The following is a 14,548-nucleotide window of genomic DNA, read 5'->3' on the forward strand; positions in this document are numbered from 1 at the left end:
AGGAGGGGACTCAGGACACACGGAGAAATGATAAAAGGGCTGGGGAGGTTGTCACAGGGACAGCTGAACGACGGTGCCTAGCAAAAGATGAAAAAACTAAGACAGTGAATAGCGATGCTAGGGAAGCAAATGGGGAGACGGCCCCTTCCTTAGTCCCCCAGCCCCAGGATGACAGAACCTAAGAGCTCCCGCAGCTCTTTTGCCTTAAAAAAAAACATTTCCCTTCCCCTTCTCCGCTGCCCCCGGAGGAATTCTAAGCACCCACCGTCTCTCGGATCCACTGTTCACAGCCCAGGTTCACCTAGCTATTTGAAAGAAAGCTGAGATAACAAGGTGTGGTTTCTGCATCCAACTGTCAGAGTCAGACTCCTGGATCCCTGCCATCTTTCTCCTCCAGAAACAGTCCAGATTGTTTATCCACAGTGCCGACCTCCTCTTCCTACCCTCCTTCATTCAGTTGGTGGTAGCAGAGGCCAGAAATGGAGAAGCTGAGGGTTTATTTACCTGTCTGACCAACAGAACATCTTCCCTTTCTATCCACATGCTCCAATCACTCAAAAAAAGGCCCTCAGTTCCCTTCCCATTTCCTTTAGGCATACATTTCAGAGGGAGGGAGCTGCTTTCAGTGGTTTCCCTCACATTTCCTTGCCTCTTCTTTGTCCCCTACCGATAACCTGAACTTGGATCCAAGACACAGCACTTTGTGACCATTCTTGCTCCAGGATTTAGAGGCAATTTGAGGATGTACATCCTGAACCAGTCTGCTCCAGGTAAGGTTGTCTGGACAAAACACTGATCAAGGATTCTCCCTCAGATTCTCACTTCTAACACAGTTGACTTTTGGTCAAGTTGCCTGCCTCTATGAACCCCAGATTTCATATCTGGAAAATGGGGTATCTTGGACTAGTTGCTGCAACTGAATCCTTTTCAGATGTAATATTGTATGATTGTGCTTTGCTAAGTGTGGTTACAGAGGCTGAGGTATATTACATACAGAAGGCTGGCAGCCTGGGTTCCAAGAGATCTCACAGGTGACATTTGACATTTACCACTGATAGAGAAGCAGGCCTGAGTTTTGTAAGCCTCAGTGCTGGACTTTGGAAATATTTCTTTGTGCCAATAAAATTCACAATTTGTCATCATAATAGATATTAATTTATAAAAACTTAATTGTTACCTAGACTGAAAATTCATGTCTGTCCAATATATTCTCTTCCTGAAGCCAAATCAGAATCCTGTCAGAGTTCAGATGCAGTGACATAACTGAACAGATGATTTGTATCTTTAATGGCATCTGGCCATCCCAGTTGGAATGCCAATGGGTCCAAAAACTCTTCCTGGCAGCAATTCTCTGCCCCACATCTATGATCCAGGCAGTCTTGCCAATGCTCTCTGACTACTCTACAATTGATGGCTGAAGAGCTCTTTCAGGATTGTACTTGGAACAGTTCTGCCCACGTGGGCCTCAGGGACTCTCCCTTATCAGGGCTTTCATTGATACTCCTTAAGATTAATCCATTTTTTATTTAAATATATTATTATTTGTAGTTAGGTTTTTAGCCAAGCCTTGCTGGCAGGAAGCCATTTCTTCTCTTTAAGGTGACTCTGTATACTCATTACTTTCAACATAACTTGCAACAGTCTTCAGTCAAGACTTGGGGACAAGCCTGTTATCTCAGCAACTCAGGAGGCTAAGTCAGGAGGATCACCAGTTCAGACCTGCATGAGCTACAAAAGTTTAAGGCCAGCTTAGTAAGATTCTATATCAAAATAAAGAGGGCTGGATGTGGTGGCACAGCCCTTAATGCCAACAACTAGAAAGTAGAGGCAGGCCAATCTCTCACTGAGGCCAGTCTGGTCTACATAGCAAGTTCTAGTCTAGCCTGGGCTACTATGTCTAAATAAATAAGTAAATAAACAATAAGGTTTGAGGGAATGGAGAGATGGCTCAGCGGTTAAGAGTATGTATTACTCTTCCATAGAACCTGAATTTGATTCCCAGTACCCACATCAGATGGCTAATAACCACCTGCAATTCCATCTCCAGTGGATCTGATACCTCTGGCCTCCATAGGTTCTAGTAATTGTGTGCATACACAGTTACAAACACATGCATATACACAGGATTAAAAATAACATAAATGGGCTAGAGAGATGGTTCAGTGGTTAAGAACACTGGTTGTTCGAATCCCAGCACCCACACGGCAGCTAGCAACTGTCCATAACTCCAGTTCCAGGGGATCTGACAGCCACTTCTGTCCTTCACTGGCACTGCACAACGTGGGTGCACTTACATACAGGTAATACAATCCTACACATAAAAAATAAAATAAAAAAACCATAAATCTTAGGGGGAAAAAAAGCACTGGCTGCTCTTGCAGAAGACTCAGGTGCAGTTTCCAGCATCTATATGGCAGCTAACAATGATCCATAACTCCAGTTCCAGGGGATCCAATGCCCTCTTTGGATCTCCACAGGTATTGTACACACAGTGCACGTATATACACACAGGTAAAATATCATATACATAAAATAAAAAAAATAACAACAAATGAAAAAAAAAGAGAAATATTGTTCTTGCAGAAGGAAAAGCTTCTTAATTCTGAGGGAAGATTTAAATCATTCCCCTAGGTGCTGTGGCTTCATGTACTTCACCAACTACCCCTCTGGGGTCCCCTGTACTGAATTCATTAACACTGGTTTCTGTGGGCTCAGTCCTAGAGCCTTCCAGCTTACTCTTTTCCTTGTTCATATCAGGAGGCCCCCACAGCTTTATTACTGTCCTTGTAAGAAAGTTCCCCAATCCAAACCTACTAGCTCTACCTAGTCAACATTACATTAATGTCTGAGAAGCGTATCAAACTGAGGCTAGAATTCCTTAGCCAATAGTCCACAGCTAACATAGCCTCCTCCATCTTATGTCAGTATTGTTTCAAAGGGTTCCATGGCCTGACAGGGAAAGGGCTGAAAAAACTAATCTATAGGAACTCCCCAACTGGCTCTGATCTTTCTGCCTCCAGCACCAACTTTAGTGCATCATACAGCATTCATTTATCAACCTGCCTCTGCCCAGAAATATCCCACATCCCTGGAATGAGCTGCTACTTCATTTCTGAATGAGAAGATTCTATTTTTCGAGATTAAATTCAGTCTGGAGAAACCCAGCACTGTGGAGGCAGAGGCAGAAAGACACAATTTGAGGTCGGCCTCACAGTAAGACTACATAGGGCTACATAGTAAGACTATCTCAAGGGCCAAAAAGACTACATTCACACATCAATTTTCCACAGGAAGGTTTCCTGAACTTTCAATACTAAGTTAGTTATCTTTCATCCTGCTCCCAAAATATTTTGTTTCAATAACCATGTCTTTTGTGTGTTAGTTCTGACAGCAAAACTTGTTGTATTTAACCTAGTATCCCCTCAGCTGCCACTAGAATATTTAAGACATTTATATGGCTCCAAATGAAAGCCACATTAACATAGTAATCTCAAGAAATGAAGCGTCCCTCCATACTATTGTACTCAGTGATAACATTTCCCCTCAGTTGTTGGTTTATCTATTTTTCAAATACACACACATGCACATATATGCTACCTGTAGGTAACATATGTGTGTATATATATATATATTCTATATATGCATATGTAGGATATATATGTACATAATTTGTTTACTATGACCTACAGATCTCTTCACAAGAGCATGTACAGAATCTTGTACGTGGGGTAAGGGATGCAACCCAGGACTTCATGTATACCAAAGATGCACTCTAACACTGAGCTATACCATCCCTTCCTCCTGATGTTTTAAAGTTCTGTATTTGCTACTGTATGGATTTATCAGTTCATTCATCTAATCTCTTACTTACAGAAATGTGTTTCCAGCTGGGCGTGGTGGCGCATGCCTTTAATCCCAGCATGTTGGGAGGCAGAGGCAGGTAGATCTCTGTGAATTCGAGGCCAGCCTGGTCTACCTAGTGAGTTCCAGGACAAGGAGACCCTGTCACAAAAAGACCAAAAAAAAGAGGGGAAATGGTTCCAAATGAACTTCAGTTAGGCAGAGGCAGGTGGACCTCTGTGAGTTCAAGGCCAGCCTGGTCTACACAGTGAGCTCCAGGCCAGCTGGGGCTACAGGGACACCCTGTCTCAAAAAGACCAAAGAAATAAAAAAGTTACCTTACCAAAGAAAACAGATCAGAGAATAAACAAGTATAGTTTTATTTTCTCTTTGTATCTGCAAAACACTTAGGACCATCGTTTAAAAAATGAAGACAAATTTGTGGGAAAAAATTACACTGAAACCAGGGGCAGGGATGCTGAGAGGGGTTAGTACATTAGCCCCAATGAGCTATAGCAATTCTGATTGGTCCAAGAAATGAAGACTCTATTGGGAGGATATGAGAGGGGGAAGAAGGATGGCAGTTTACTGAGGAAGTGGGCCCCGAAGTGGACCCCGAGGTGGAACTGGGGGACGTGGAGTGGGTCTGGGTGGAGGGAGGGGCCCTCGCTGGTAGCCATAGGGAGGGGGTCGTGGAGGGCCAGTGTAACCATGCGGAGGCATCAATGGGGGCGGCCCACGCATGCCATGTGGAGGCATGGGACCTGGGTGACCTGCGGGAAGAAAAAGAAAAGTTGATAAAAGTCAAAATAAGACAGAGTTGTTTTCAGAGATCTCTGGAAACAGTGAGATAAAGGGCCTGGGGAAAGGAAAAAGAAAGCTATAAGCATGTATATAAGACAGACAGGCTTGGTAGCACAGGCCCCTATGATCCTAACACTTGAGAAGCTGAAGCAGGAGGAAAAGAAGTTCAAGGCCAGCCTGGGCTATAGAATATATGTAAGGATGGAGGAGATAGCTAGTGCCAACTCACCCATGGGAGATCCAAATGGAGGCCCTCGGGGGGGCATGCCCATTGGAGGAGGTCCAGGATGAGGCATTCCAGGAGGTGGCCGTGGTGGTGGCTGTCCCCCAGAGCCTGGAGGCCCAGCATGGGGGTGTCCTAAGCCATGAGGGCCATGGTGGGCCAGTTGCATCTGAGACATCCCTATGAAAATAAAAAAGACACAAAGAGAAAAGACACAGAAGGAAAACAGAAAACAAAGGAAACAGGAATTACAAAGAAAGTGACATAAAGAGAAGGATATGAAAAAAATAAGGCTGGTAAAAATGACCCTGTTCTTCACCCTAGTCCAATAGTAAAAAACAACCAACTGTTCATTCACTTCAATTCTCCTTCTATGATCTATGCACTACAATGGTGACAGCAAAGTATATAAAGCAGAGTGTTTGCTCTGTTGACAGGGCCTGGGAAGGTAGAAGACATACTACTAATTCTAAAAAGCAAATAAGAGTTCCTCAGAAGGACAAGAGTAGACATCAACTACCCCAGGCAGAAAGTTTGGCATATGTAAACCCCCAAATAATGTACGTTCCAGATAACATCAATAATTCAGCAATCAGGGGTAGCACACAGTGAAGTGCTAAGGTTGTGTCTTACTCTGCTGGTAAAGGATACATCAGAAGAATATTGAGCAAGTGTGTACAAATATCCATTTTAGAAAAATTAGTAAAAGTAGGTCAAAGATAGAGAAAACTACAGTCAAAGTGACAGATTACTATAGTAGGTACAAAATAATGAGCAAAGAGTGGGATTAGTGTGGCAAGTGGCAGAAATACATGGAAAGTAGAATTACAAACCTCCAGATTTGTGAACTAAGCCCCTAAAAAGAAAGGCTAGTAGAGGAACAAGCTTGAGGGAGAAAAGTGGAGCAGTACACTGAGCAGCTGAACTGTTGTTGGACTTGCTCTGTGTTTTATGTTTTTGAGACAGGGTCTCCCTGTAGCCCCAGCTGGACTGGAACTCACTATGTAGACCAGGCTGACTTCCATCTCACAGAGATCTGCCTCCAGAATGCTGCTTTTTAAAGATTTTGTTTTTATTTCATGTCTATGAGTGCTTTGCCTGCACATAAATGTACCAGATGCATGTCTGGTACAGCCAGAAGAGAGTGTAGGATCCCCTGGAACTGGAATGCTGGGAACCAAACCCAGGTTCTTAATCACTGAGCCATCTCTCTAGCCCTTTGGCTTGTTAATAACCATGGACTAGAAAAAGAGACTAGGAGGTATCAGCACCTACATAGTTAACACTACAGATAAAGGCAGAAATGAAAACCAAGCACCAAAATCTAGGTACAAGCGGATTAAAAGGAGCTGGCCAAGATGGCTGAAGGTGGGGCTGGGCAGGGTGGCTCATGCCTTTAGTCTTGGCATTTTGGAGGTGGAGGCTGGTGGATCTCTGTGAGATGGAGGCGAGCCTGGTCTATGTAGCAAGTTCCAGGCCAGCTAAAGCTACAGGGAGACCCTGTCTTAAAGAAAACAAAAAGGGGGCTGGAGAGATGGCTCAGCAGTTAAGAGCATCAGCTGCTCTTGCAGAGGACTTGGCACTCACATGGCAGCTAACAACCATCCTTAACTCCAGTTCCAGGGAATTCAACGCCCTCTTCTGACCTCTGTAGGCATTGTATGACACAGGTGTACTTACATACATGTAGATAATAGATAATACACTCATACACATAAAATAAATTTTTTTTTTTTGGAGACAGGGTCTCCTTGTAGCCCCAGCTGTCCTGGAACTCGTTAGACCAGGCTGGCCTTGAACTCACAGAGATCTGCCTGCCTCTGCCTCCCAAGGGCTGGGATTAAAGGTGTGCACTACCACGCCTGGCTAAAAATATTTTTTTTAAAAGGAAAAGGGGAGCCGGGTGTGGCCTTGTAGACCAGGTGTGACACTATGTAGACCAGGCTGGCCTTGAATTCACAGAGATCCGCCTGCCTCTGCCTCCCACAGGCATGGGCCACCATGCCCAGCTATTTTCTGTTTTTATAAAAGGATGTCTGGCTAGGCATGGTGGTACATGTCTTTAATCCCAACACTTGGGAGGCAGATCTCTATAAGTTTGAGGGTAGCCTGGTCTACATAGTGATTTCCAGGCCAGCTGGAGCTGCAAGGAGACCTTGTCTCAAAAAAAAAGACAAAAAAGAAAAAAAACAACAAAAAAAACAAATATCTGAGGTTAAAGATGACTGGGATAGTTATCACTGAAGAACAAAGGGCAACAGAAGGTGAGTGATGAGCCCCTCTACCAAGCTAACTGGCTCCATTTCCCAGTAAAGAGCACTTACCTGGATGGGGCATCCCACCTGGTGGGAACGGATGAGGATGTGAATGTCCATGAGCAGGATGTCCAGCCCCTGGGGTTCCTGCTGCTGGGGGGCCATGTCCTCCAGCCCCAGGAGGCATAGGTGGTGGGGGCATGGCTGGGGGTATTCCAGGAGGGAGGGCTCCAGGAGGTGGTACTGGAGGTGGGAAGGAGCCAGGAGGAGGCATTCCTACAGGAGAAATGAAAAGAGTTAATGGTTGTGAGGAAAGAATGTCTGTCTCAATCTGGCCTTTCAGGCAATGCGCTCTATCCTCCTCCCAGCACTCTACAGCCAAAAGCAATGTTAGAAAGTCCAACAACTTCAACCTCCTGAAGAAACTCAACAACATATTACCACCCCTCATTCCTTCCTCACTGCCCACTGATTTAACATCCTATTCTTTTTGGGGGGATCTTTTTAAAACAGGGTCTCCCTGTAGCCCCAGCTGTCCTGGAACTCTATGTAGGCCAAGCTGGCCTTGAACTCAGAGATCCACCTGCCCCTGCCTCCCAAGTGCTGGGACTACAGGAGTGTGCCACCACGGCCGGCTTAATATCCTATTCTTTTGTTGTTTTTTTTTTTCTTCCTCCTGACCCTCTCTTACACTGGCCCCCATTAGTACAGTGTGAATTAAAAGCTTTACCTGGTGGAGGAAGCCCAGATCCCAATGAGGACACCACAGGATTGGGGGCAGAGGGTGGAGGGGGTGCATCTGCAAACAGCTGATGAGGGCGATCAGCCTGGGACAGTGGGTTCTGGGCTGCAAGAAGTCGTTCAGCTGCTGAGCCATGACGCTCACCCTTAGAGTCCTTCTTGAAGGCATAAGACACAGTGATAGGGCGATTACAGAGGTACTGCCCATTCATGGCCTCAATTGCTGCATCCGAAGCATCAAATGAAGCAAAATTAATAAAGGCATAACCCTTGGAGTTGCCTGTGTCAGGGTCCCGCATAATCTTGGGGGTTTGTAAGATGACCCCAAAGGCGCTGAAAGTATCATAAAGCAGCTTCTCATCGATCTCTGGGTCCAGGTTCCCAATGAAAATGTTGGCCCCTACATCCAGGTTTTTGTTATGAGCTGATGCCTTGTTCACCCGTATTGGCTTCCCATAGAGTTTGATCATGTTCATAATCTTAATGGCATAGTCAGCATCTTCCTCACTCAAGAATTCCACAAAGCCATAGCCTGTGAAAGTGAAGAAGAGAAGACTGACAACTCAAGTGAAGAGATTCAAAATGAAACATAACTCACTCTGCCTCCAAACAAAAAGAACATGGGAAAAGACTCTCATTTCAATTGACAATGGTTCCAGAAACTAAACTGAAATTTAAGAGAAAGAAATACTCCAGACAGAGGCTGGAGAGATGGCTCAGCAGTTAAGAACACTGACTGTTCTTGCAGAAGACCTGGGTTCGAATCCCAGCACCCACATGGCAGCTAACGACTGTCTGTAACTCCAGTCCCAGGGAATCCCACAGCCTCTTCTGACCTCCGTGGCACTGCACGACACGGGTGTACTTACCTACATGCAGGCAATACACGCAATACACATAAAATAAAATAAAATATAAAATATAAAAAGAAATACTCCAGACACAATCTGTGAGCTTTATGGAAAGAAATCTTAAGGTTGCTCATTCCAGAACAGTCGTGAATACTGCTTGAGACCCTTCTGGAGCAGCTAACCTCTCAATATATAAGAGCACTCTTGCCCTGTACTCACCTTGGTGCTGGCCAGTGACTCTATCCTTTGGCATGTGGGTGTTGACCACTGGCCCTGCCTGGAGAAACAGCTCCCACAGCAGTGGTTCACTAACCTTCTCATCCAGACCCCCCACGTACACCGTGGCATCTAAAGTGAGGGAGCAGGGGGTAAGGGCAAGGGTGGACGTACAGCAGGAAAGAGGGCGATCGGAGCATGAAGATGGAATCCAAGCAAGGGAATTGGGGGGGGCGGGGAGGTCAGGAGTGAGAAAACAAAAGTCAAAGACGTTAAATTAATCCTGCCTCCATCTAAAGTCTAATCTGTTGCAGAATCTGTATTTCCTGGTATACATATATAATTTTGGTGGTGTGTGAAAGGCGAAAGGGGATTAGACTTATTAGCATGTCCCCTGTAGGCCTCGGCCTGTAACGGGCCAGCCGTCCCCAGCAACCAGAGGTAGGTCTCGCACCGGGGGATCTCAACCCCCACCCTGGTGGAAGCACTGTAGGCCCTAGCCGGGACCGCCCATCTCCCCTAGGTCCATTCTGGGCTCTTCTACCCTAATTACCCTGATTCCGCTCCGAGATGGGCCCAGCAGCCATGGCGAAAAGGCTCCCGCCGTCTCCAAGCAGCAGCCCCGCCCCTCCGACCTCAGTTACTACTTCCACTTCCGGAGCGAAGCGCACGTTGGGGCGGGGCCGTGATGGGGAGGAGCCGGAAGCAACGGCGGCCATCTTAGGATGTTGGGAAACGCCGGCGCTAAGGTGTGGTAGCCTCTGGGGTGCTGTACCAGCGGCATGGCGGAGCCGAATGCCGGGCCGACTTTGGAGGCTTACTCTGCTCCACAAAGTGAAGCAGAACCTCCACTTGGGGCCTCTCTGACCTACTGTGTGCCCACGGACCTAATGTGTGTGGACGAACCCCTCAGTCTTAGGATGCCTTCGGAAGCGGCCTTCCTCGGGCCACCACCCTCGTGCAGATTCGCCCTGCGCCAGACCTGCCTCGGGGTAGTTACTTTTCCCCGAAGGGAGGAGACCACGGAACGTCTGAGTTGGAGTGACTGCCGAGCCCCAGCTAATCGTCATTGTACGGGGTGAGGGCGTCTGGGGTTGGCCACCGTTGATGGTGGCTGGGACTGAAGTTTAAGAGGCCCGAGTCAGAACCTCCAGAGCACACTCAGGCCTCAGCATCATGTTATATTCTTGTCCCATCTAAGTGAGACGGAGAAGAGAAACGGGGGGGGCTATTTTTCCTCCCCCTAATTTCATGTGAATTCTGGAGAGAATCCACCTGACTCCTTATTTCTTTGTCAATGAGACGAGTGCTTTCCTCTCAGGTTACACCCTCCCCCCGCCGCTCCGCCAAGATCCTTATTCAATACAAACAGTGCCAGCAATGTGTAGAAATACTGTGCTTTAATGAGCTCCTTAAATGGAAATGCCACTACAAAAATAGGCAGTGGGAGTACAGGGTGTCTCCGGTATTGACCGCATTCCCACAGAAAACTACAAGAAAAGAAACGGGATTTAAAGCAGTAGCAAGAGGGGTGAGAGAAGGTCGCCACGACGTCTTGTTGGAACTGATGAAAAACATCTCCGATCTCCCAGTTTAAAAACTGATTATCCAAGAAGGATGGAATTGCCTGGGGAAAAAGGCAATCATATTCTGAGTTGGTTTTGTTTCTTAATTCTTTAAAGCACAAGAAACAAAAATATCCTCAGGAGCCAAACAAAGCAGGAGATTAGCACCACATCTGCTACAGAAATTCTTCTGTTAAGCGCTGGAATGTGAAAGCTGAGGCACTAAGGACTGATAGGAAAAACTGAAAGCTAGAACCCTCCCTCACCCAGATCCCCCTCTATTCTGCCTTTGAAAATGCTAGTTAATTTCAGCGGGTTTGAGAGAGAATGGTATTTGTATCTCTTTTCTTATATTGATCCTCAGGAGATATTCTTGGTGTCCATTTTCTTAATAACTCCTGAAGATAAGACAGCTCATCCTGGAGGCCAGTGATTGTAAGAGCTGAGCAGCCCATCTGGGGGGGGAGTTAAAAAAGATGAAGAGGAATATTATTGCAGGTCTGGCTTTCTACTCTTTTTTTCTTTTTTTTTTTGAGATGGTCTCCCTGTAGCCCCAGCTGGCCTGGAACTCACAGAGATCCACCTGCCTCTGCCTCCCAAGGCCTTGGCCACCATGCCCAGTGGCTTTCCACTCTGAAGATCTATGCTACCTCTGGTGTCCTTAGTGCTCTTTCCCCTTCCAACTGTACCCTAAATTCTACATGATCTAAAGCACAGAATGTTTTTCTCAGCTCCTGCACTCCTAAAATCTACCCAGTTTGGTAAAGGGAATACTACACCTCCCAATTCCAAACCCAGCCCTTTGCCTCTCTAGCTCTGCTCCATATGGTTAGCAGTCTGGCCCTCTCTCCCACTCCAGTCCGTGTCTTTGCCTTCTCACCTGGACTTCAGGTCTTCCCCTCAGGTAACAGCGTCTCCAGAGCCTAATCTGAGGTCCCAGATATCCAGGCAGCAGTAACCCAGGGGGTAAAGGGCAAGTTCCCCAATGGGAGGGGAGCCCCCACTCCTGGTCAGCCAGGCTTTCAGAGGAGACAGCAGGTCGAGGGAGCCAACGAGAAGGGACTGCCAGCAGGGAGGGACTGTCTTGCCAAGGGCAGAGCTGATTCAGGGGGGTCAGGGCCCCTCTAGAGAACAGCCACACAGAACTGGGGGGTCCAGGAACCATGTAACTTGGCTAAAAGAGAAAAGGAAGCCAATAGACAGAAAAAGAAAAGGGCTCTCTGGATCAGGAAAAAGTATGGAGATCCTACTCCATTGTACTAGTGACCAAAACTACAGGCCTCTTTCTAAGAACTCTGTTAGGCTGTAGGGCTTGGGGCCCCTTGGGTTGACTTTAGAAAAACGTAATAAATGAACATGAAACAGGAAGACTAACAAGTGAAGAAGACAAAAGAGATGTCCCCTGCTATTCAAGGACTAATGGCTTCCTGGGATGGGGCTACAAATGACAGGTGCAGAACAGGGGTGAGGTAGCTTTCTCGGAGGAACTCAGACATTGTGTCTTTATCTCATCTGGTAGCCTGAGCCTATGGGAAAGTCAAGGGACTTTAGAAAGTTTAGGCATCTTACCTGCTGTCTAGGTAACCAGGAATTTGGGCAGTGTTCTGGATCATAGCCAGGATTATGGAACTGTAACATCTGCTCATTGCTGTAGCGTAAATCCCAGTCCCAGACAGACAGCTGTAAGTTAACAGAGTTCCCAGCTGGAGGCTGGGAGTACCCAGAGGTGTAAACTTGTGTGTAGGAGTTGAACTGGACAGAGGAAGCAAGGAAACAGAAGGTTAGGACTTGGTAGGTAGCTCTGTGGGTAAAAGCACTTGCTACCTAAGTGTGAGGACTTGTGTTTGAATCCTTAGAACCCACATAAAGCCAGACACAGCATTATATATACATGTTTATGTGTGTGTATCCCCCACATCTAGAGACAAGTCACGAACATTTTACCTCCTATTTCATGCATCAAATATAGCAAAAATCTCGTTCCAAGCTACCCTCACAAACCTCAATCTCATCAAGACTAAACTTGAGAGTATTCAACAGTGGGCTGGAAAGATGGCTCCATGGTTAAGAGCGCTGGCTGCTCTTGCAGAGGACTCTTATTTCCCAGCACCCATGTAGCAGCTAACAACCGTGGTGCCCTTAACTCCAGTTCCAGGGGATCAGACACCCTCTTCTGGTCCTTTTGGGCTTCGCATGCAAGGGATAGACTTCAACAAACATGTCAGCAAAACACATTTAAAAAAAAAAAATCTCAATAGGAATGAAAATTAAAAATGAGGTCACTGACCTGTCCGCTCCTCTTTCCACGTTCCCAGGGAGTGTTTCTCATAAAGGTAAGAGTGTCAGGAACCCTGACACTGTCATGCAGGGCAAGAAGAAAAAACTCAGAGAATTCAAATTCAGCTGGAAACTGCTGGAGGAGTTGCCAGACACAGTCGAGGAACAGAAGAAACACTGGGGCCTGAGAAAAGACAAATTAAGGTTGGAGAGTTTAGGAACCTAAAGAAAAAGGATGGCAACATAACAAGGAGCAGGGGACACTGGGTACAGGCCACTAAGTAGGTCAGGGAATTAAAATGACAGTTGAGAGTGGGGAGTATGAGCGTCATTTGGGTCTTTGCTCAGTCTAACCTCAGCCCCTTCAGACCCAATTCTGCCAGTGGGGTACAATGTGTCACTTTCTCACCCTCTTCCTTAGCAATAACTGCACCCCTCCCCACAAAATCCTCACCTCCTCACTGGTCCCAGTTTCCCCAAGCCGGGTCAGGAAGGGGTGTCCAGCCGCCACCCACTCTCTCTGCACTAGTGATTGGATACCAAATAATGTCCGGGCTTCAGGAGCCAAAAGCAGCTGGACGAGTGAAGAGAGGAGGCCATTGAAATCACGATCACCGCGCTCTGGGTGATGAAGGGACAAAGAGGGGGGTCCAAGAAACTAGGGCAGGAGAGAATAAGAGGGAACATGGCAAGAAGAGGCAAGGGCACAGAAGGGGGAAAGTCAGGGTAGGCGGGATTGAGAGTACATAGAAGTGAAGAGAAAACAAAGCTTGAATGATTCACTTCACAGACTACGTGATAGAAATATTCAGTTTCACATGGAGGAAGCAGAATCATGATTCTCAAACCAGCTCCCCCTGTGCCCTTCCCACCCAAACCCTGTCCCCATCCATGATGGAAGGAAGGGGGTGAGAGGCACTAAGAGTATCCTAGAGTTAGGGGCAACTACTTCAGTAGGGAGACTGAGGTGGCTCTAAAGGATGGGTTAGAGCTCACAGGTGCTTCTATAACAGGAAAATGCTAGCATTAAAAGGGCACAAGAAAGCTTTGTGGATCTCCCTGACTTCCTCAACACTATCCAGTCACATAAAGGAAAAAGGCAAGGAACGGAGTGAGCTGACCCAATGAACTCACCTTGAAGTACTACAGATCGAACCCGGGATGTCACTAATACTGAGATGTCGCTGGCTTTTCGAAGACAAGACCTGGGGGAGCATAAGAGGAAGGGAGTAATGGGTTGGAATAGTGGCAGATTCTAAAACCTGCTGCTCCTTCCAAAAAGCAGCAATAGTCTTGGGAAACCAAGGGAAAGAGTTCACAGAAAGCCACTGAAGAGCCCAAGTTAACAGAAGGTTGGAGAAGTTGGAATTATAACATGACTAAACAGCTGGGAGTACCTGACATAATCCAACCATCGTGTTCCTTCCAAGGCTGAGAGCCATTTATCTTCAGCTACAGATGAGTCTGGTAGAGAGGGATCAGAAGGGCAAAGAAATCAGAACACAGGACTCGGGATTCAGGTCTATACCCTAAATGGGTTAAGAAGTCTGGTAGTGGAAGTCCCTAAGATTAAGGATAGGATTGTAAGCCTTAAGTTTGATCCTGAGCACTAAAAAAAGAAAAAAAAAAAAAAATGATAGGGTCTCCCCCTATAACTATTTATTTTTTGAGACAGTCTCTTCATTGAACTTAAAGCTTACCATTTTCGCTCAAGTGGTTGGACAGTGAGTTCCAGAATCTGCCTGTCTCAGTCTCCCAGCACTGGAGATACGAGCA

At 46.5% G+C, this 14,548-nt stretch overlaps 3 protein-coding genes across 7 annotated transcripts in view; all 3 read right to left on the bottom strand.

The window, feature by feature from the left end:
- Window positions 1-309, bottom strand: part of Sv2a (synaptic vesicle glycoprotein 2A) — a 15,117-nt gene extending 14,808 nt beyond the window's left edge. The window contains exon 1 of the mRNA XM_008843724.3: window positions 266-309. The gene's annotated coding sequence lies outside the window, so the exon portion shown is untranslated. The remainder of the gene's footprint in view (window positions 1-265) is intronic.
- Window positions 310-4,202: 3,893 nt separating this feature from the next.
- Window positions 4,203-9,606, bottom strand: Sf3b4 (splicing factor 3b subunit 4). Its single transcript, XM_008843730.3, has 6 exons — window positions 9,484-9,606; window positions 8,934-9,062; window positions 7,853-8,395; window positions 7,192-7,398; window positions 4,874-5,047; window positions 4,203-4,613 (listed from the first exon to the last, which is right to left on the bottom strand). Exons 1-6 carry the CDS (start codon window positions 9,515-9,517, stop codon window positions 4,426-4,428), a joined length of 1,275 nt encoding a protein of 424 aa, XP_008841952.2. The 5' UTR covers window positions 9,518-9,606; the 3' UTR covers window positions 4,203-4,425.
- A 583-nt stretch (window positions 9,607-10,189) lies between these two features.
- The window catches only part of Mtmr11 (myotubularin related protein 11), an 8,334-nt gene continuing 3,975 nt past the window's right edge, over window positions 10,190-14,548 (bottom strand). For 3 of the 5 annotated variants that reach the window (XM_008843725.3, XM_029568601.1, XM_029568600.1), the window contains 7 exons: window positions 14,170-14,236; window positions 13,907-13,977; window positions 13,227-13,393; window positions 12,783-12,956; window positions 12,065-12,247; window positions 11,376-11,669; window positions 10,190-10,557 (listed from right to left, as the gene is read on the bottom strand). In XM_008843725.3, the coding sequence (XP_008841947.1) occupies window positions 10,225-10,557; window positions 11,376-11,669; window positions 12,065-12,247; window positions 12,783-12,956; window positions 13,227-13,393; window positions 13,907-13,977; window positions 14,170-14,236 (1,289 nt within the window). In that variant the 3' untranslated portion in view covers window positions 10,190-10,224. Of the gene's footprint in view, window positions 10,951-11,375; window positions 11,670-12,064; window positions 12,248-12,782; window positions 12,957-13,226; window positions 13,394-13,906; window positions 13,978-14,169; window positions 14,237-14,548 lie in introns of all 5 variants that reach the window. The other 2 variants (XM_008843727.3, XM_008843729.3) reach the window with 2 other exon arrangements.

Source organism: Nannospalax galili, unplaced genomic scaffold, assembly GCF_000622305.1.
Source record: "Nannospalax galili isolate Female #2095 unplaced genomic scaffold, S.galili_v1.0 scaffold22, whole genome shotgun sequence".
NCBI classification, from domain to species: Eukaryota; Metazoa; Chordata; class Mammalia; order Rodentia; family Spalacidae; genus Nannospalax; species Nannospalax galili.

Excerpts from the sequence above, each read along its gene's own strand:
- Sf3b4 (XM_008843730.3), bottom strand. The coding sequence starts at position 9,517 with ATGGCTGCTGGGCCCATCTCGGAGCGGAATCAGG. Across the intron at positions 8,396-8,933 it reads AGTCACTGGCCAGCACCAAG|GCTATGGCTTTGTGGAATTC; the intron begins GTGAGTACAGGG and ends TCACTTTCACAG. Across the intron at positions 7,399-7,852 it reads ATCTGGGCTTCCTCCACCAG|GAATGCCTCCTCCTGGCTCC; the intron begins GTAAAGCTTTTA and ends TTTCTCCTGTAG.